At 38.0% G+C, this 21,625-nt stretch overlaps 4 protein-coding genes and 1 non-coding gene across 6 annotated transcripts in view; 2 read left to right on the top strand and 3 right to left on the bottom strand.

The window, feature by feature from the left end:
• clcn3 (chloride channel 3) overlaps positions 1 to 332 on the bottom strand; it is a 34,916-nt gene extending 34,584 nt beyond the window's left edge. Inside the window, exon 1 of one of the 2 annotated variants that reach the window (XM_044097341.1) lies at positions 85 to 332. In XM_044097341.1, coding sequence (XP_043953276.1) covers positions 85 to 115 — 31 coding nt within the window. In that variant the 5' untranslated portion in view covers positions 116 to 332. The remainder of the gene's footprint in view (positions 1 to 84) is intronic. The other variant, XM_044097336.1, reaches the window with a different exon arrangement.
• Positions 324 to 8,027, top strand: pfdn2 (prefoldin subunit 2). The gene is made up of 6 exons (XM_044097349.1): positions 324 to 382; positions 4,590 to 4,642; positions 5,122 to 5,268; positions 6,254 to 6,342; positions 6,549 to 6,672; positions 7,172 to 8,027. The coding sequence occupies exons 3-6, from the start codon at positions 5,185 to 5,187 to the stop codon at positions 7,361 to 7,363; spliced, it is 489 nt and encodes a 162-aa protein (XP_043953284.1). The 5' UTR covers positions 324 to 382; positions 4,590 to 4,642; positions 5,122 to 5,184; the 3' UTR covers positions 7,364 to 8,027.
• nit1 (nitrilase 1) lies at positions 711 to 4,823 on the bottom strand. The gene is made up of 6 exons (XM_044097347.1): positions 4,579 to 4,823; positions 4,000 to 4,233; positions 3,715 to 3,818; positions 2,499 to 2,635; positions 2,180 to 2,305; positions 711 to 2,021 (listed from the first exon to the last, which is right to left on the bottom strand). The coding sequence occupies exons 1-6, from the start codon at positions 4,659 to 4,661 to the stop codon at positions 1,749 to 1,751; spliced, it is 957 nt and encodes a 318-aa protein (XP_043953282.1). The 5' UTR covers positions 4,662 to 4,823; the 3' UTR covers positions 711 to 1,748.
• Positions 8,028 to 8,806: 779 nt separating the features above from the next.
• Positions 8,807 to 8,888, bottom strand: trnas-gcu. The gene has a single exon. It is a non-coding gene; the product is annotated as a tRNA-Ser (tRNA).
• Positions 8,889 to 9,103: 215 nt separating this feature from the next.
• On the top strand, positions 9,104 to 12,849 carry b4gat1 (beta-1,4-glucuronyltransferase 1). Its single transcript, XM_044097343.1, has 2 exons — positions 9,104 to 10,500; positions 11,688 to 12,849. The coding sequence occupies exons 1-2, from the start codon at positions 9,403 to 9,405 to the stop codon at positions 11,877 to 11,879; spliced, it is 1,290 nt and encodes a 429-aa protein (XP_043953278.1). The 5' UTR covers positions 9,104 to 9,402; the 3' UTR covers positions 11,880 to 12,849.
• The last annotated feature ends 8,776 nt before the right edge of the window (positions 12,850 to 21,625 follow it).

The raw sequence follows: 21,625 nt of genomic DNA, 5'->3' as shown, positions 1-21,625 counted from the left end.
TCGGGTGTTAAAACCTCAGAGCACAGTCAGCGAACCTTCACCTCTACAGCTGCGACAGATTAAAACAAGCAACAAACAGCGTACCTTCCTGATGCCTCAGTTCCAGCCCCGACATAGCAACTCATCTTTTCACTCAGATTAAGCTAAGGGTATTTCTCTTCTTTCTCCTTTTTTAAACTAACGGGTCTGACGTTCACCCCCTCAACATCATCATCATGGTGGTGTTTTCTTTCGTCAGTCTCATTTCTGTCAGTGACGTTAACTTCCTGTTCCCGTCCCAGCGATCATCCCAGCAGCGGCGGCTGGAAGGAGGACTTCTGATCAATAATTCACCCAGGAAGAAGGAAAACAAGGCCCTTTGAGGGTTTTAGTCTCAGGAAGGGTAGGTCTAAGATGAGCTGCGAGATAGCTACTCATACACACCTCTGCCATGTTTAAATGAAATGAAAACATCAATTGCAAACTGGTGTTATAGTCAAAGAATATGAATATGTGCAACACCTACAAAAGGGAGAGAACAACTTTGAAACAATGACAAAAAGATTTGTCCACAAAGCAGAAAAATCAACACATAAAAAACGTTTCAAACAAAAAGATAGCTTATCAAAATGTATTTCCAAAACAACGATTTTATGTATGGTTGTGTAATCATTTGACAAACAGAAACCAGTTTGTATAACTACAGGTTCTCCGAGCAATCAATTGCGGAGTTCATCAAGGCTGAGAGTTGGGACTAAAACTTTCAATACACAATAATGGCGTCTGTGAATTAAGTTGTGAACCACACTGTTTTATTTAAGGAAGTAAAATTGTTTTTGTTAAAAACACTGTGCAAAATATGGTTTTTGTGGTTAAATTCAACCATTTTTATTTGGAATAAAAACTGCATTTGCAGTCTTTGATAAAAGAACAATGATTTTTCCCTGGTTTCAGTCTCTCAAGTTACCTTTTTAGAGATAAATCTAAGACTTCATAGCAAATTTTCACTGAATAAAATAAAAAAAGTGTAATATATTGCAGCTGTGAAACTTTTTCACCAACACTTCAGATGTGAAATTAGTAATTTCCTTCTGTAGCTGGTGGGTTGAGGAAGGCAGCACTTGTGTGATCAACACAAAATCCTTGTTTTGCAGGAAAAAGCAATAAATCCGATTTCATGTAGAAGCATGGGAGCATCCCAACATTCTACATCACATGTTAAAACTGAACTAAATTATTAACCATTTATGGAGAAACTCCTTTGCATTTTTCATTTAAACCATTTATTTATAAAATAAGAACTCTGTTGGTCATACAAGTTTCATAATATAAATCTTAAGTCTATTAAGTTAGAAAATTGATTGCAATTATACCTCTAATAACCTTAAATTGCTACATATCAATAAATACCTAACATTGCTTGCGATCCTTAGTGCTTTTTGTCCAACAGTGCCATGTAGGGATCATTATGTGTAACAATACTTACAGATAGGAAACAGTGAGCTGATTCACTTTGTCAAAGAATAAAGTCAAGAAATACAAGAAAAATTAAAAAGTAATTACAGTGGGACTCCAAATTCAAACATATAACGTCAGGTTTGCAAATCATCACATAAATACAAATATTTCCTAGGAATTTACAACAATTACTTAACCTAACCTTTCAACACAATGTAGGAAGTGGAGCAGCTTTTATTCTTATTTATTCATCAGTGAAATTCTGACATTCAGTCCTGCTTAAATAGACAATTTTATCTTTCCACTTTTAATCACAAACAGGTTTGACTCATACTGTGGTAAAAAGCAGTGTCCCTGCGGTGCTGTTGGACAGGCATGTTCTTCCTGGTCCTATTGACTTTGTCCAGGTTGACCTCCACCAGCACCATGCCTGGCTTCTCCCCTCCACAGTCACCCAACACTTCCCCCCAGGGGTCGACGGCCAAGGCGTGGCCGTAGGACGAACGCTTCTCGTGGTGCCGGCCTACCTGCGCTGCTGCCAGGACAAAGCACTGCGTTTCTATTGCCCTGGCACGGAGTAACACCTAGTAACACATCACAAAACGATCAGTCAAACTTTTCTTATTACTCTGAAATTATGTTTAGATTTTGGTTTTTGCATGGACAGGTAGGTTATTCCTACATAGGAACAGAATGATGGAAGCCTTGTTACCAATAAGCAGTCGTTGCATTGTGATCCTACCTCCCAGTGAGCAGCTCCTGTTGCTACTGTGAAAGCAGATGGATACGTAAGGATATCTGCACCGTGTCTTTGCAAAGCAAGCGATAACTCAGGGAACCTCAAATCGTAGCAGACGCCCAGTCCGACCTACAGCACACAAACAAAAACGATGCCAACAAATCAAAGATACACTAAAAATATAACCTGCCAGTGCTTTGTCTCATTCAATCCTGAAAACTCTCATCGCTTCTGGCTTACAAACCTAAACTGTTAACGCAAGGACTTATAGTGCTTCTGTAGGGTTATGATGAGATGGCTACTGTTTCAATAAAATGCCCACCTTGCCAATTGGAGTCTGGACTGGAGGAACCAGGGAGCCTCCAGGTATGGTGAAGGCACTCTCTTTGAGTGACACACCTTTTTCCGGCAGCTCCACGTCAAACAAATGGGACTTTCTGTAGACTGACAGGATGTCACCTGTTGATTTAATGACAATTCATAAGTGTAAATGTTGCACAATTGACTGGTTTGGTCTGGATCTCAGAATAAGGTGTGCGTTTGTGTTATCAGATGCACTCCACCTGTAACATAACCACTATGTTTGTTTTTCCTAAATAAATACGATAAAAAGTAAACGTATTAAACTGTTCTGTAGAACAATTCCGGTGATTTAATTGTTAAAAAATATTTCGAATTTCCACTGTTTGTAACTGATTTGGGTGGATCATGAAGTTTTCAGGTGTGTGTGTGTGTGTGTAATTAGTGATTTAAAAAGGGGCGTGGGCGACGCCGCGAGAGGCGCAACCGGAGAGGAAGACGCTCGCCGTTAGATCTGTGCAGTGGGAGTTTTGATTCGTATAAACGTTTAGAACTTTTAAAAATCAAAGAAAAGACATTAAATAACGATCAAAAGTTCGCCCAGCGCCGCAGATCATATTTCAGGAACTGGATCGGAGTTTGCACCCAAGAAACGCCGCCCGGGGCAAGAAGACACCGCCAGTGCGAGAGGACGCCACCGAGGGGAAAGAAAGACGTTCCCGGTGAGATCTGGACTTTACTTTTTTTGGGGGGGATTTTTGGTGGCAGACTGCACTGCTTTCAATTTTTGGGAGGGGTTTTTGACGTTTGGATTTTTCCATTTTTGGATCGGGACTTTGGAGTAGAACGGGGGAATATTTCCAGGACTTTGTTTATTTTTCAGGATATGGAACTTTGTTGTGGACAATAATCTCTTGGGGAAAAAGGAAATAGAAAATTTCGGACTCTTAATTATTGAGGGGTTTTTTTGTTTGCTGATTCGAACTGAGTAACCATAATTATTGTTGAGGGATTTTGGTTATTTGATCTCTTTATCATAATAACTATTATTATTTCGCAGTATAATAATAATTTTTTTTTAATAAATCATTGTTGCAGAAGATCGACAAATTCAGTGTTTGAGTGGTTGAGTATTTATTTTTATCAGATTAAAGGTGTGGCATATTTTACCTGATTCCTGTGACAGATTTCCCCCTTGAGTGTATTGTGAATTCAGCTTTCAGCCGAATTTTACACACCTTTGTTATTAATGATAACATGGCTGTTGTAAATACGTCTGTCGTTCTCCCAGTCGTGTCCTCGTTCATGAAATCCTCCTAGAGACAGCCACACGTCCAATTTCCTGAAACAAAGAGTTTAAAATAACAACAATATAAAAATAAAATATTAAGATTAATATATTTCAGATACTCCTAATATGTAGCAAGAAAATATTTATATCTTCACTGCTGTGGACAAACATATAAACATATTTTAACGTCATGTCATAATTGCTCAATAGACTGGAAGTTGACTTGCCCCACCTGGCAAGCTGAGTGTATCGGGAGATTATGTCCCCTCCCAGAGGCTCTGAGAGCGACAGTGTCTCCTCTCTGCTGGATCCGATGTAGTCAAATCCCTCTGGCAGGAACACCATGCAGGCCCCTCTCTGCCTGGCTTCCTCCAGCAGCTGTTTACAGGCAGAGAAGTTGGCCTCCTTGTTCGGGGTTGCCGTAATTTGACAGATTGCAGCTACTGGGTTTGGTGAAGTGGACATCCTGCACAAAAAGGAACGACTATAAGGAGGAGGGCCAGGAAACATGTCAAGTCAACAATTGTTGATGATTAACTGTGCAACTTACGGGACTTTTTTTTCTATTGCACACTTATTGTTTAACTCTGTACTTTCATGGCAAGTACAACTGGGAAACAGAAACATTTAAATTGGATAGCCTTGTAAAAGTAACTTGTTTTAATGTACATTAATTAAGCATTAAAACAACCCCCTTAATGCTCAAATTTCCATACCAGTGCTTTTATTTGGAAATAACAAAAAAGTCCTAATTTTTGTCAAACTCACGAGTTGAAAGTACATATCTTAACGATAATAATAAAAAACACACCTGTTTTGCAGGATGTGATGGCGTCCCAGAGCTGATAGAGAGGCCAAGTACTTCACAGATGATCGTAAGTTGCACATGAACATTGGTCCCACACAGGTTAACCTCCGCTGTTTACATTATCTTGGTGTTCTATTAACGTTTAGTTTCAGCTCAGTCCTTTGCTGTGAAAAGGTAGTTTAATCTTCTTCTCTGCTATTCATCAAGCTCGGTGCGTTCTGTCGCCATCTACTGGAGACTCTTTGTCACTATAAAAAAATAAAATTGACACTAGTCCAGAAGGAAACGAATAAGGCTTTGCAGATCATAACAACTCAGATTAAAATGCAAAGAGTAAATATCAATGCTATAAATTTATACAAGGCTTTCGGAGTTAATAAGAGCGTACGTTTGTTTATGGTTTTACTTGAAATGGTAATAAAAAACATTTTTTTGTATCTTCACGGAGCAGCTAAGATTACGTTACACTACATTCTTACATTACTGTAATGACCAGGGGTGTCAAACGTTAAAAGTTCTCTATTCTCAACTGCATTTTGCGCACAGGCAACCTCATGAGCCCTCTTTGAACAACTAGCTGGGGGTCCTACTCGGGAACACCCTTCCAAGATGGCAGCCAACAGTAGCAGCACGGGTAGCAAGACCAGCAGCAGTGGCGGCGGAGGAAAACAGTCCAGCCCGTCGGCTGAACAGGTACTCTCACCTGCAGGGAGATTGCATTTTTCGGTGTAGACACTGCTGTTGCCCATCTGAGTCTGGCGGAATAAAAGCCGTCAATTGGACGGCCAGTTAGCTTAAGCTAGCGTTAGCTTCCCTCTCTGTCGCTATCATCTGAGCATCAGTCTGCCTCAAAACCTCGCAATAGGAATTTTCTCAGAGAAGTTGGTGTATTCAGTCTTTTAAACCAATTTACCTCGGGCTTATTGTTCTGGTTATTTTCTTTAGACTTTAACATTACTGTAAGCTGTCGGTGCTGTTTGGTATGACGAGGCGAAAGTCTATTTTTTAAACCCAAATGTGGTATTCTTGCAGTGTCCAATCTTTCACGAGCTTAAACCCAAATGTGGTATTCTTGCAGTGTCCAATCTTTCACGAGCTTCAGTTATTATCACTCTCGTCATAAAAGTTTAGAACTTGTTACAGGACTTTTTCATTTTTGGTTGAAATGTAATTAAAATGGGTTGGTGGCAAAAGGACAGAAAATTAAAAATAAAACCTCAAAAATGTATAAAAAGTGAACAAATATTGGAATTTTTTTAATGAAACTATCGCTCAATTCTGTTGCTCTCTTCTTCACACACAATGAAATTATCTGTTAAATCCCTTTTTATGCCTCTAATATGCATCTAGATAAGTTGAGGCATTTAGTCAGAAAATACTTAAGAAATTTTACAATAGCATCCAAATTTTTATCCAACATTGCCATCTCAAATATAATTTTCAGCTAAATCCAGTAAGAAAAACGAAACACTTTTTTGTTTTTCTTATTTAAAAAACTAACCTGTTTACATTTTATTAAGATGTCAAAATTGACTGGGAGAGCTGTAGTTAAATAATAAAATGACTCCTAAAATATGCATTTCCTTATAACTGTGAATGCCAGACTAATAAAAGTGATGTAATATAGAAGAGTATTCATTTATTTGTTTAGTTCTGATGACTTTATCTTTTTTTACAGGTGGTCGCAACATTTCAGAGAATGCGCCAGGAACAACGCAACATGGCGTCTAAAGCTGCCGAGCTGGAGATGGACATCAATGAGCACAGGTTTGTCTCTGAGGTCTCCTCTTCTGCAGCATCTTCTGCCTTCTCATGTTACAATAGTCTCTATAGCAACTGTTGACTTAGGCAGTAAAAGATTTTGCATGGCATTCTGTGAAGAATTACAGAATATTAGTTCTAGTACCTTTTTCAGAGCTTAAGTTCAGTGGTATCGTTTTAACTCGTGTTTGACTTCCTTCTTTTCTGTTCAGTTTAGTAATTGACACTCTAAAGGAAGTGGACTCTTCGAGGAAATGCTTTCGTCTGGTAGGAGGAGTGTTGGTGGAGAGAACAGTGAAAGAAGTTCTACCTGCACTGGAAAACAACAAAGAACAGGTAATCTAGAGGGTAGAGACTGTAGCACTTTGTTCTTTTCATACAGCTTTAAAAAAATATCACATATAACGTGGTAATATCCCATTGTGTTAAAAGATTCTTTATCACAAGAGTTCTCGGCAAGATAGGCAGCCTAGCATATAACAAAATTGACTTTAAAAAAAATCTAAATAATGCAATTTGAGTTTATTTTACAAATGAGCAAAATGTAATTACAATTGCATAATTTGTATTTAAAAGGACTGACATAAATGCTGTTGTTTTCCAAAACAGCCACATTACACTCAACTTTTTATGTGGTAGAGCTACGTAATTATACAAAGTGTGTTTCCAATTACATTCCTGATAGTTTGAAGGATACAGAACAGAAAATGTAATTTAATGGTTTAAAGGACACTTCTGTTTCCTTTAAATTCCCAAAAAGGATTTTACTATTCTGTTTTCTGTCACTCAAAATTTTAGACATGGTAAATGACTAATTCAGTTTTTCTCTTTTCAGATTTCTAAAGTAATCGAGACCATCAACACGCAGATGCAAGCGAAAGGTCGGGAGCTAACGGAGTACAGAGAACGATACAACATCCGTCTGGTCGGAGAGGGCGAAGGCGACGGCCAGGGCCAGTCTGCGGCGCCGTCCGGCAACAGCGAGGGAGGCGGATCTAAAAGCGGAGCTGGAGTTTTAGTGTCGTAGCTTGTGAGGATGGACAGTGACGGAAGGGCCTTCTGATTACTGCATCACCAAACAAAAAAAATTTAAACCTTGACAAAAGAAAAAACAAAAAAAGAACTCTTCACAGAAAATGTTTGGACTGGGGGATTTACTGTAATTTCTACAAAATGTAATACACTTAGTTTTTCACATCCGATACAAGCAACTGGAGTCCGAGTCCGTATGTTTTGTTACAAGTAATAATATTTGTGTTAAATTTATCTTTTTTTTTCCCCCCCGAAATACTTTCATTAGCAACTACCAATTAAATGCATACCCTTTTAGATTTTCTTACAGGCAGTTTGACATAATTTTTTTTTTTAGGATTAGGAAAAAACACTTAAATGTTAGAGTTCTGTAGTGCGGAGTTGAAAATAACCTAAAATACCTTGAACATCTAAGTGTCTTTTGCCATTGATATTTGTATGCAAACATACATTGGTATTTCCAACACTTCAACTTTTGCACTACCTTAAACAGATGGAGAAGAGTTGAATGTGAGGGAGTCTACAGTAGTTTTTCAGCTGTACAAAATGTCATTTGTGCAATGAAGGAAGTGCCCTGTCAGGCAGTTTGACGCCATGTATTGAGCAGAAACTAGCAAAATGACTTCAGAATCGTTAATAAAACAAATCTGTCTAATGTGGCTTCCGATTTTTATTTCTGTTTCACTATTTCGAAACCTATTGCAGAGGCTTTGTGTAGTTATAGGTTTTAGTATTACTAAGGCCTTTTTCAGTCTGTTGAGAAGTAACGAGACACATGATTTCCTCAGAGACTCAGTTACTGCCAGGTTTAAATGTAAATTTACTTGCTAGAACCTGATGCATACTAGTACCAAGGTGTATGTAGTAATGGCAACAGATTTGTTTTGGTGCATGAAATAAATACAAACCTTCTGATTTGTTGGTTTAAAATTATTCTGACAAGTCGCACTATAAATTACGGTACTTCCATTTTCAAATGTAAGTAATTTTCCCCAAATACTTCAGGCATATTGTTCCTGGCAAACCTATTGCTACAGATAGCTTTTGTACCTCATCTATATCTATGTTGAACTATTCCTAAACAATTTTTGCATTGTTGCAGAATAATGTATTCCTTTGAACGAAGCCACAGAAATCAGGAAACCTTGTTGTCTTTCTTCAGCTTTCACAAACTTGACATGTATAATTTTAAATAATACCACCTTATATTTGTTAAGACTATTCCCAGGAGCTTAGCAGAGTAAATTTTGTTGGTTTTCCAAGGAAAGCAGCAAAAAAGAAAGCCAAGTAACACCCACAGTTGACACTTAATTACATGGCGCTCTAAAGACTAGAGAGTTAGCCTGTCTTTAATTGTAGTCAGATCTGATGTGTTTTTGTTGCATATGTTTAGTGAGTCCAGGACGGTCAGGGAAAACAAAACAAAAACCATAAATTTCGACGAGGATGGGATTCGAACCCACGCGTGCAGAGCACAATGGATTAGCAGTCCATCGCCTTAACCACTCGGCCACCTCGTCAGGATGCCTATGTATCATCTATGCAGTGAAATTTACCGATGCCTTGTTTGACGGAATACTTTCCATGTAATTGTTATTTTACAGGATTATATTACCTATGTATTATCATTAAGAACCCTTTCGTTACTTGTCAAAGCGCAGACTGCACTGCTTAGCTGTAGCACTAAACCCCGTGGCGCCTTTTCTCCTGACTTTACGGCAGTTACACATCGACATGCGCCACTGTCGCAGCCGCCGCTCAGCCAACCAGTGCTGAGTTGTGATTTAATGGATCACAGCAGCTGGCACCTTTTCGCCGATGCTCTGTGCTATTTTAAATCATATTAAAGTCCTGTTTGGTGATCCTTTATTGCAATACAACATCCGTCAAGTGTTCATCCCGACACAGCCCCTTTAGGCTGTGGTGTTAGCACTGTAGCTGGGATGTAGTCAACGCTAGCTGGAGCGACTGGACGGAACCAGCTCCTGTGTTTCTTTTGTTGACAGCGATTAGTCGGATCCAGCTTTCTCTGGAATGCATCTCTCCAAGAAATGTTCCGTGTTCAAAGTGGTGCTGAGTGCCCTTCTGATCGTGGCGCTGCTGCAGCTCATCTACCTGTCCTTCCTGTCCAGGTTCCACGGGAAGCAGCAGCGCTACCGCTACTCGGAGCTGTTTGGAGGCTCGGCGGCCAAGAAGAATGCGCATCCCGAGAAAAACACGCGGAAGGAGCGGCTGAGGTACTCTCTGTCCAGTGGTGGGATCTTTGACAACAGCGGCCAGTACAGAGTATATAAAAACCTGATAAAGAGTGATTTCACGACGAATCAGAAACCAGGTTCCCACTCTGACATCCTGACACTGGCCACTCATACTACTATCAACAACATGCACCACCTGGAATCTCTGCTGGAAAGATGGCAGAATCCTCTCTCTGTGGCGATATTTGCACATGGGGAAGATGTTAAATTTGCCACAGCTTTGGTTTATGCACTCAGCTTCTTCTGCCCTCAAATCCAAGCCCTTGTGGACTTCCACTTGGTCTGCCTGTCAGGAGAGACGGCCAGTTTCCCTGAACAGGACCGGGAACACTTTGCTGGCCTGGAAGACTGCGCTTCGGTGTTCTCCAGACTGGAAACCCACAGGGATAAATACCAAAACTACGCCATGAGCGGAAACATCTCCTACCCTAACAACCTTCTCCGTAACGTTGCCCGTGGAGGCACAGAGTCTTCCTACATCCTGGTCATTGACATCGACATGATGCCGAGCGCTGACCTCCACCAGCAGTTCCTCGCCATGATCCTGCGGCGGCCATCGGTGGCCGACGAGGTGTTTGTCCTCCCTGCTTTTGAGATTCGTCATGCCAGGAAGATTCCCTCGACGAAGGCAGAGTTGGTACAGCTTTACCAGGTGGGAGAAGTTCGGCCGTTTTATGAGGAGTTGTGCCCACGCTGTCAGGCTCCCACCAACTACTCCCAGTGGGTCAACAGCCATGTTAGAGAGACGGGCACCCTGGAAGTTGCTTACACACTCAACTGGGTGGACCCTTGGGAGCCCTTCTACATCGGGCCTCGAACTGTCCCCTTATATGACGAGAACTTCAAGCAGTATGGCTTCAATCGAATCAGCCAGGTTGGTAGAATCTGAACTTCAAATGTTCCTTAATTTAAAACAAAAAGGTTTTTACAAGTTTGTTAAAACTGTCACTATGTTGTGAAAGAATATTACCAGACAGGTAATGTATAAAAAAATTCAAGCTCCTCTGCCTTCTCCCAGTGGTTCCAGTGCTTATTACTGAAATACACAGCTTGGTCAGAAACACCCAATTAGAGCCAGGAGGAGGGTCTTAGCGCTGTCAATAACTCTGGTGTATGTACTGTTCACGCTTTACCCTTTGTTCTCTGCTATGCTAGTTTCTCTCTGCTAGCAGAGCTTGCCATAAATGTAGTTATCATTACCACCAATGACAGGCGGATGAACAGTTTTCCTAGAAGGGTAACTGTTTCTCCACCATTAGCCCATGGAGCAGCATACACGAGGTTGATTGACAACACTAAGACCTTCCTCCTGGCTCCGGTTGGTGGTTTTTGATTTGGTGGAGAAGCTGGAATTTTATTTTATTTTATTTATATTTTTTGTTTGTTTTTTCACAGATTATTTGTTTCATATTTTACTGTCAGGACATGTCAGTGTTAACAAATGTCTAACAAACATAATTTTTTAATGAAAATTGTATAATCTAGCTTTAAATCCGTAGGTGCATCTTATTAGATTGGAGTATAATTAAAATGCAAATTTATTTTGATAAATTAAAAAAGGGGAACTCATGTATTATTATTACTACTGGCATATTTAGAGTGTTTCTGTACTTTCCGATTACTTTAAAGCTAACAAAACCCCCAAATGTACATTTTCAGAAAGTAAGAATACAACACAAAGCCAATAAAAAGGATGTTTCTTATAAAAATGTGGATGGACAGAAAGGCATGTCCATGTATCGTGCAGTAAATGTGCTCAACACCTGTTTTGAGGTGCATTCATGCTACACTACATGAATGAAGTGTAGCATGGAGCCAATCATGATAAGCCGGCCCAGGTTGCTATGGTGCGTCCTCAGAAGCCGAGCAACATGTTTATGCAATGCAGTGAGCATTACAGGTATAAACTAGAAACTAAGTTTAATTCATGAGTTTCACTTACTGAAATAGATAAACGTTTAGATCATAGTCTAATTTTTTTTAAGGTGCACCTGTAGAATTTACAGAAACACACATCACCACCTGCCTTCTGGTGTTTATGTTTTTTGTTTTGTTGTCTAGGCGTGCGAGCTGCATGTGGCTGGATTCAGGTTCTCTGTGCTGAGCTCGGCCTTCGTCGTGCACCGTGGCTTCAAGATCCAAGGGGAGTTCCATGCTAAGAAAGAGGAGGAGAACAAACAGAACCGGGTTTTGTTTCGCAGCTTCAAAGAGGGCCTGAAAACCAAATACCCGTCCTCTACCCGACGTTGCTGAGGGGGAGGGGGAAAGATGACTGTCCTAAACCAACTTTTAAAGTCATAACATAGATGTATGGGGGAGGAGTTTCAGCTGGTTCTCCTACTTCCTATATATAATATTTAAAGTCTATCTCAAAGATGGACTGCACATAGGGTTTATGATGGGATTTAAAAAAAAATGGGTCAATAATCCTTCAGTTTATTGCATTCTGGTTCAAACACGACTACAGATTGAATTTTATTAGGTAAAATCTAAACATATGAGGTCTTACTTTATACATTATGTTGATATCCAGATACAAAAGTAGAAAAAATTGCCTTAAATCACATTGAAATTACATTTCTAGTCAAATATCTACTTTAGAAGCCTTGGCACGAAGAGTTTAAACACACAAAAAAAGAGCCATGTGTGAAATTCTCGCAGTATTACCCATCATAAAATGTGACAGTGTCCCAGTATTTACACCAAAACTAAAAGAAGCATAACATGATCTCATTACTTTCCCCTAAAACAGAAAAGCAGCAACTATTCCCTTTTTGTATCAGTTTTTTATATTTAAATGAGTAACACTTTATTTGACGGGGTGTGAATAAGACTGTCACGACACCGCCATTTGGTAAATCTGATTAAAGTTTAAAAATTATGTAGCTTTATGTTATTAAAGCTAAAGTTTAATCAGTAATACTTTTCTAACAAATTAAGATCAAGATTTCTTGGTTAATGTCAAGTTGTAATAACAAAAACATTTTGGATAATGTCAACTTTGTATTAAAAGTGTCATGATTTACCGAATGACTTTATGACAACAGTCATAAATATTCATGAAGAGTTTCTGATGTTTATGACAGGTGTTATGACATGTTATGTCATGTTTATGACAGGTGTTATGACAGTCTGATTCACAACCCGTCAAAGTGTTACCTTAAAATGTTACTTATATTATTTATTTATTCATTTTTCAACCCTACGTAGACTTAAACATAGTTAAAAAAATGCAATAAACACATGCTAAATTTGGTTCTAGTTTTTATTGTGCATAATTTCTTCAGAATATTAAAACTTCTTGATGTTGTTCTCTTTATAGCATCAAGAGGGTTATTAGTCTGCATCGGCTGCTCAACAGTCACTCTGCTCTTAGCTTACTTAGTTTAGTTTTAGAAAACTGTTTTTGTAATGAGGGTCAGTTTCTATAACTTGACTTTCTGGGGGGTGGGGGGGTTCTCTTTTTTAATGACAAAAATGTTTTGAAAAAGCCAACTTTGTTTTGTAAGGAGCAGAATTACGTCGTAACCTAATTTCAGCCAGCTGACATGCAGTGCACTGCAACCGTTAGAGAAGTGGCACTGTGGCTACTCTATGATTACAATAGAGTAATTATTCAAAAATGTTTCTCTAGTATCTCCTTAACAGCATTTTAAACAGTAGAGACGGTATGACGGGAAATTTGTAGTACTTCCTTTTTTTTAACTTTTTATATTTTTACAGCCATTACAGGCAGTTGCTTGGCAACGCAATGCTATAAAAAGACATTTGTCCCTTACAGCTTTTATCTGCTTTTGAATTTTGTCACACTTAAATGATTATTTAGGTTTAATATCAGGTAACAACAACCTGATTAAATACAAAATATTGTTTTAAATAACGATTTTGTTAGCCATTCAAACCTAGTAGGCGAAAATAAAGCTGCACTCATTTTAAGTTGGGAATTAACTGTGATTATGAACATTTTTCGGCTCAGTTTTACTAAGTAGAAATTGTCTGATAATATGAAGTAGCAGGATTATAATCCAAAGCAAGTTTTTTTTCTTTATTATTAAAATTAGTTTCAGTCTCTGAAACTTTTAAATGTGACAAATGAGCAAAAACAAAATAAATTCTTACATCTAAACTGAACAAGCTATTATTATTATTAATCATTTTTAATATAATCTGCTAGTGAAGGTGGTGGTGTCCCCCGTACTGATAGACTGAAAACGAAAACTATTAACTTGTTTCGTCTTGGCTAAGGTGTGGGCCAAAACAAGGAAGGAAAAGCTATATTTCCTATTTAAATAAGAATTTTTGACATTTAGTGACAGCAGTAAATATACACACAAGTTTGGTGCTGTGAAGCATGATGATTTACTCCACACCTCTTTGTGACAGTTTCTCCTCTAATATAAACAGAAATTACTTTTAACAATATGCACTGAAAACTTTACAATATACACAACACTGACGTAGAAAAACTTTAAAACTGCTGTATTCCAACACCAAGGATTAGAAACCGAAATGTTTACTTTTTACTTCGTTTTATTTATTAATTTATCACTTTAACCCTTGAAAATGTATTTTGTGTGAATATAATGCATTATCAAGGTGTAAACCAGGCTTAATCATTGTGTTGTTACGATCTACTGTATTAAACACACCTTTATTTTTAGTGTATGGACAAATAAAGGTGCTGTTTGATTAATGATAATGTTAAATATGTTCTGTAATACTTATTTTTGAAGGGATTGTTTTCCCGGCTTCTTACTTGTAGTGCAGTTTGGTATATTTATTGTGATCTGTTCCTAATATAAAAATAGTTTGAACCTTTTTTTAAAAACCCACAGCAAGAACACTGTAGCATGAATTTGCGTTGGACTTAGATTTTTTTCATCTCTAAAAATTAATTTATCAGATATTTACAGATGGGGAAATTTATATGAAATTGTTATCTACTGTGGCTATGTATTATCTAGGTATTTTTTTCTCATTTGTTCACTTATTTAAAAAAAATGATGTTGTATTTTTTTTTCTTCTTGATTTTCTTTATCAGAAAAAATTCCTGATTTGTGTTGCTTGAAATGGACAAATCCAATCAATTAACTTCACCAGAGGGATTTGTATTGGCAAGTAATGCCAAGGGTGTTTCTGGAAGTATCACTTAAATAGGAGGGCAAGAACCTAAGGCGAGGATAAGGAATACTTTAACTCAGACAAACATAATGCAGCTTTTAGACTCAAACGGTACCACGGGTTACACAAGAACGGGATCTTTCCAGTGTTACCGCACCATAGGATAACTGGTGCTACTATTCATTGATGCTGTGTTGTAACTAGACTTAGAGCTGAAGTTTAAAGGCATCTCTGCATCTGTTGTTAAAGTAGAGTCCAGTAAGTTCTCAGTAAAGGCCGGCTTTGATAGGGACTGATTTTACACACGGGTTACACAAGAACGGGATCTTTCCAGTGTTACCGCACCATAGGATAACTGGTGCTACTATTCATTGATGCTGTGTTGTAACTAGACTTAGAGCTGAAGTTTAAAGGCATCTCTGCATCAGGTGATGGACGATTACATGGTAAGCAGGGCCAGCATCCAATTAAAAGGCCCTACTTAGTGATTAAGATCTGTTTTAAAGTAGTCTAAGTGTAAAGGCTTTATTTTTTTCATCTTCTCCATGCATGAGATCAGGTTTTAGGAGACGCAGTTGAAGTTTCCACTCTTCCAGTGACCAGATAAGACCTGACGGAGTGCTGCGGCTCTAGCGGCGACGGGGCCATCTGCTGGTAAAGTAGAGCACGTGTGACATTCGGCACTTGACGACAGTCCGAGGCGCTGTGGCGTTTTGTGGCTAAGCCTGCATTACCGGGCTGCATAATGAGCCTGGGCACACGAGAGCCACAAGCACGCAACGCTGTGCCTCAGCTCTGGATCGGCTTTGCTGGGCACATCTAAACATCGTCAATCTTATAAAGTCAGTGACCCAAACTGATTGAAAGAATTTGTTCTATGAACCTCTGGGCCAAAACGAGGTGAAAGTTTTCACACCGGGGCATAATTAATACAAACATAGACAATAAAGGCCGTCTATGTCACTTAACGTCTGTGGTTTCTGTTCATCAGCCACTTAACTGGAAGGATTTACCAGTAAGTCTTTGTGTTACCACAAATGAGCTGTGCATTTCTAATAAATGTCACAAATATCGTAAAAGTTAAAGAAAAAAAAAAAGGAAGCTCTGAGAATGTGAAGTCAGAATTTGAGTTCAAAATGATGAAGTGAAACAAAACAAAGTCTCCCTGATCGTGAATGCACCACTTGCACTGTTAGGAGGTTGAACAAACAAAAACAACTTTTGGAGTAGAAACTTTTTCTGAAGGAAAAATAGTCTATTAACTAATTTCCAGTATCAGTAGCTGCATTTAAAATTAACCACAGAATTGCCCAAAATGGAATTACAAAAATAAATTCAATTAATGGAGACAAAGCACAAAATAATGTGGGGCTCAAATTTCCACCTTATTCTTATACCTTGCTAAATATGTTTTTTTAATATATATATATGAACTTAATATCCAGCTGTTTTTGCAGAAAATTTATTCAAATCTTTTCTTGACGTAGAAAACAGGTAACACTCAATAAATGTCAAAAATGGATTAACTCCTAATTATGAAAACATGAAACCTACAACATTTCGATGTCTTTGTTTGTTTTATTAAAACTCCGTAGTTTACTGTTGGAAAAAATAACTGTTCCCGTTTTTGAGCCCTGCTCTGCTTCCCAGTTTCCTGCTTTGCCTTTATTGTTTATTTTTCTACTCACAAATGCACAATCAGATGCAACTTGGGTGCCTAGAAATGGAACTATTTATTCACAAGATAGTCAGAATACGAGACCAGCCTGGCCTTGCCCTCCTCTCTGAGATGCCGGGATCCATTTCACTTAAACAAATGAGGGCTTATCGGCCATCAGTGCCAGCTTTGGGGCAAGTTTACATGTGCGCTTACTGAATAAAAGCCTCTCAGGCACAGTACAGACATATCACTCTGCTCTAAACCTGGAGTTCTTGGAGCGCCAGGTTACCTGGCATTTTAAATGTATCCCAGATAAAGCCAGACTATCCGGCCTGGAGGACAGAAGTAATGAGACATGACACTGCCTGGGGGAGAGAAAAGGAGGCCTAACAGATATAGGTAATCCCTCTCACCAAGCTAACACCTCCCACCCCTGCTGTCCCAGGAACCCAGCAGGAAACAAACCTACAGACACACAAACACACACACACACGTACACCCACACACACACACACACACACACACACTGATGACAGCTTTTAAAATCAAATCTATCAAACACAAAATGCTCTGGTTTTATTAACTGTAATTTTGGTCATTTTAATACCAAAATAATGTGGGGCTCAAATTTCCACCTTATTCTTATACCTTGCTAAATATGTTTTTTTAATATATATATATGAACTTAATATCCAGCTGTTTTGCAGCCCTGCTATTCAGTTTTTTTGCCTTTAGAAAACAGGTATTTCACTAAATGTCAAAATGGATTAACTGCAATTATGAAAACATGAACTACTTTATTCACAAGATATCTTTAATTCAGTTGCCTCTCCCACAACATTCTGATGTCTTTGTTTGTTTCACTTAAAACTGAGGTTACTGTTGGAAAAAATAACAGAGCCTGGAGCCCTGCTCCCAGTTCTTCTGTTTTGCTTTATTGTTTATTTTTCTACTGACAGATAATCAAAGTGCTTTCAAATGAGAATTTATTTAAGGGACTAAAGCTATTCAGCCCAACAAAGTCCAAAGTGAAAAAATGATTATCCTTCACACTAAATGTTTCTGTTAAACTCTTGGCAGAAACAACTAGCAATGAGTCTGTAAAATCAGTATGGACTCATTTTAGCTACTCTGATTTGAAGAATTGTGTTCATTAGCTGTGTCCAAAATGTTCATCCTATGGACGTCTAGGTGGCGTTGGATCAGAACCAAAGCTTTATGACCTTAAGGTCCAGAACACTTTGTAGAATTGAACTTTAGCATTCACAGTCCCAGAAACACGTTGATATTCCTGATCACACAGGTCACACACACACACCACATGCTGAAGCAAAGAGTAACCACATGGTCTCACACACTGAGCTTTAGCTTCCACTGCAGCTCCGTTATCACAGTTCTTCAGGAACAGACAACGGCAGCCATGATACTAGAGTCACCATGTCTGCAAAACTCAACTGGGCAAAAGTCTAGCATTTCTCTAACGGAGTCGCAGTTTTCTTTTTGTGGATTATTTCTGACTGCTGAGGAAAAGAACATAACAAATGGTTTTCTTACTATTCCTAGACTGATACATGTCAATTACATCTGTTCTCATTTGTTCTTGAGTTCATTTAGATTGAAGTATGGAGAGCTTGTAGCCTATTTTATGTTGTTGTGAGAGAAGTTTTGTTTAAGTGGTTAGCTCGGTTGGTTTGTGAAAGGTCACAGCAATCAAGTTTCCATAGGGTTGAGCTGCCCAGATAGAGGTAATTAATCACTTGGTCCAAATCAATATAAGGGCCCACTGGAGGCTTTTTTTTTCTTTTAAAAAGCAACTTTTTTGTATATATGTTTATGAATTTGGAAACTGCTTTTTATATTTACTGAGGTTTGATATTAACATTAGACCGATGTTAAACTCTTGGCAGAAACAACTAGCAATGAGTCTGTAAAATCAGTATGGACTCATTTTAGCTACTCTGATTTGAAGAATTGTGTTCATTAGCTGTGTTGGATGGTTTTCCTGCATGAATGACTTGTTTAAGGTCTCACCGCAGCATCTCAATCGGATCGAATACTAGGATTTCAACTGGCCACTCCAAAAATGTTCATCCTATGGACGTCTAGGTGAGCGTTGGATCAGAACCAAAGCTTTTATGACCTTAAGGTCCAGAACACTTTGTAGAATTGAACTTTAGCATTCACAGTCCCAGAAAGACGTTGATATTCCTGATCCCAGGTCATCACACCACCACCACCATGTTTAACTGTAGGTACGATGGTGTTTTTCTTACATGCTGTTTTGTTGTACACCAGATAAATTTTGAACGATTAATTGTCTCAAAAACTCGATAGTATTGTTTGAAGACCTTTTAACACAGATTTAATGGAAATGATGTAAATTTCCTGCCAAAGATGGATGCACTTTATTTTCAAAAGAACACCCAACACTGGAACTTATAAACAAAATAAACAAAACAACCAAAAATAAAAATAAAATTGATTCTCAGTCTCCATTAACAAAAATGTACAACATAAAGCCAAAGTGTAAATAAATACTGCATTCAACCAAAAGAGTGCAGATTATAAAGTCTGTTTACCATATTGCCCTTCAGTAATCATTAGATTTAAATAGAGAAGATGGGCACATCGACTACCTGATGCAATAAAACTTTGATCTTTCTCATTTGTTCTTGATCTAAATCAGGTGTTTTCCCCTATCGGATTGTTAAGAAGCCTGTTGAATGTGACAGGTAGCCAATCAGAAAGCGCAGATTCTCCTCCTGCTTTCTGAGGGGAAATTACCGAGGGGAATCCCAAAAAGCTGAAACGGCGCAACCCAAATCCAGCGGAAATTGGAGATAATATGTGGAAACAACATTAATGTTTATAAAACATTTTGTACAAAGAATATAGAAATGACGAGGATGATCTGAAATGATCTTTTAAGTGTCACAGAAAAGCAAAAGTAGGTTCTAATGATTTTCATTCAGTCAGGACGTTACGCTGACACTAGAGCCACATGCGTTGCAGGTAGATTGTAGTAAAGCATTGATTAATGCCCGGTTTTAAAATTAGTTAGCTGGACTTGTAGCCATTATGTTGTGCCCACTGTCGGCACTGATCTCAGATTTTGAAAATGGGAACAATCAATTGACAGCACTAAGATGGTGTCGTGTGCGCTGGGCATTACACTAAGGAAATGAGGAAGGGAGGATCAGTGGAGAGCGCCTGAGTTGAGCCTTTTTTCATTTAGCGTCATCAACAGAAAGAGAAAAAGGCTGGAAGAGACGATAACGCCGATAATTAAAATGACGTAGATAGTTTTAATTTATCGTACGATTAATCGATTTTTCGTTTATCGCGACAGGCCTATAAATACGGTTTATAAATATTTAGTAGAAGTTCTGAGACTGAGATTTTCTGCTTGTTTAAAATAAAATGTAGCTTAAATGTAAGGTAATGAATGAAAAAAACACAATTACATTGAGATACAGATACTTGTAAATCTGAAAAGAACGTCAATAAATCTTTAATGATGTCAATAAATATATGTTTTTGTCACATAACACTTTAGATTACAAAAATAGTAATATTAAAATATTACTATTTTTGTAATCTAAAGTGTAATAAAGAAATGTAATAAAGAAATGTAATTTTAAGCTAGTTTTCTTTTTAAGCAGAAAACTAGCTTAAAAAAGCTAGTTTTCTGGTAGTTGTCAATAAATCAGTGCCTGAACATGATCCATACTGTCATTAAAGATTTTTTAAAAACGCACAAAACCTGCATTGCAGTGTATTCAAGCAGAAATAACTGTATTTTTTCAGAGAGAGTTAGAGGTTGATGCAATCATCTGCACCATTATGTCACCTCTCTCTATACATTCCTACTGAAAACAGGCTGAACAATAAAAGGAAAACATCACAACACTGACGCTGATTACTGCGATGATGCTGAGGATTGTGGAAAAACCTCAATTTTTCTTAATACTCTCCACTTTATTAACACCAATGTTTTTTAGAAATTAAAAGCAAACTTGGTGAGTATTTTTCCTGTTTGTTCTGTGTTTTTGAAATGTGTTAAGGAACCAAAAAGACCCGTAAGCTTTGGAAGCAGCAGATCCACACACAGGAAAACACCCAGTCCTGAGCAGGCAGTGATTTGCTGTTCTATTTTTTAAAGGCTTAAACTGGAGCTTGTCAGATAACTGCGAGCTTGTGGTTAAGCCGATCCTTCAAACAGTGAACATGATACCGTCTGGAGGGTGAACTATAAAACTGACGCAAACACGGCTCTGACGCACATATCAAAGGCTTCTGCTGCAGAAATGAAAATGAAGAAAAACAAAAACTACTGTAAAGAATTATATTTAATCATTCATCACACTGTAATGGACTTTAACAAATGAATTTATGAAAATGATTCTTTCCTTCAATGTTAGAGAAGATATCGGACTTTAAAGTCCACAGGACAGCCAGTTTTCTTCTTATTAATGCAGTAGTACACATAGTGAGTAAAATGTTAATTTGTAAGGATGTTTCTTTGTTATTTGAGCACATAAAATGGAGAAAAATATATTCTCGGCTAGCTCTGCTTAATGCCAAAATAATGAGTTAATCTCTCTGTTTTTCAGCCTTCACTCAGGATGCTTTCAATAAACTCCAGCAACAACTCCTGATAAACTCACAATCATTCACAGCACTTACGCTGTGAAACTAAATTACAATCACTTGAAAGTCAGAGGGAGTTTTAAACATTCATAAAGATTCAATAAACAAAACCCAGTCAGAAGCGTCCCTAAGAGGCATTAGGCACAAATAATTAACACAAAATTAGCTGATTTTGTCATTGATCCGTCAGGTTTGTGGTTGTTAATGTCACAGAATGATAAACTGTTTAAACCCCTAAATTATTACTTTGAATAAACGATCTATTATCTCTTTAATCAGAGACAGTAATAAAGAAATGTAATTTAACTAAAATATATTAAAGTTGTAGGTTACAGTAAATTTTAGGCAAACTATGTTGACCTGATATGACTGAATTACAATGTTTAAAACTCAAAAGGGCTTATTAAGACTCTCCCTTTACAAAACTAAACCTCCAAACCAGGGGCCTTGTCTTACTGTGGAACATTGCTATTGTGGTAAATACAGTCAGAAGACATTGGGACAATGCTGGACACAGAACACAACCCTGGTTGGAACAGGCTTTTGCTCTGGAAACACACATCTTAAC

The sequence above is a fragment of the Gambusia affinis genome, linkage group LG18 (assembly GCF_019740435.1).
Source record: "Gambusia affinis linkage group LG18, SWU_Gaff_1.0, whole genome shotgun sequence".
NCBI classification, from domain to species: domain Eukaryota; kingdom Metazoa; phylum Chordata; class Actinopteri; order Cyprinodontiformes; family Poeciliidae; genus Gambusia; species Gambusia affinis.
Note: the sequence above shows the minus strand (reverse complement) of the source record. Positions and strands in the feature narration are given on the sequence as shown.

What these genes read in the sequence shown, in the direction of transcription:
- b4gat1 (XM_044097343.1), top strand. Translation starts at nt 9,403, where the DNA reads ATGCATCTCTCCAAGAAATGTTCCGTGTTCAAAGTGGTGCTGAGTGCC. An exon ending in GCTTCAATCGAATCAGCCAG is followed by an intron (nt 10,501 to 11,687) that starts GTTGGTAGAATC and finishes TTTGTTGTCTAG; the next exon opens with GCGTGCGAGCTGCATGTGGC.
- nit1 (XM_044097347.1), bottom strand. Translation starts at nt 4,661, where the DNA reads ATGTTCATGTGCAACTTACGATCATCTGTGAAGTACTTGGCCTCTCTA. An exon ending in CGATACACTCAGCTTGCCAG is followed by an intron (nt 3,819 to 3,999) that starts GTGGGGCAAGTC and finishes TCTTTGTTTCAG; the next exon opens with GAAATTGGACGTGTGGCTGT. An exon ending in TGTTATCATTAATAACAAAG is followed by an intron (nt 2,636 to 3,714) that starts GTGTGTAAAATT and finishes TTAAATCAACAG; the next exon opens with GTGACATCCTGTCAGTCTAC.
- pfdn2 (XM_044097349.1), top strand. Translation starts at nt 5,185, where the DNA reads ATGGCAGCCAACAGTAGCAGCACGGGTAGCAAGACCAGCAGCAGTGGC. An exon ending in CCAGCCCGTCGGCTGAACAG is followed by an intron (nt 5,269 to 6,253) that starts GTACTCTCACCT and finishes CTTTTTTTACAG; the next exon opens with GTGGTCGCAACATTTCAGAG. An exon ending in TGGAAAACAACAAAGAACAG is followed by an intron (nt 6,673 to 7,171) that starts GTAATCTAGAGG and finishes TTCTCTTTTCAG; the next exon opens with ATTTCTAAAGTAATCGAGAC.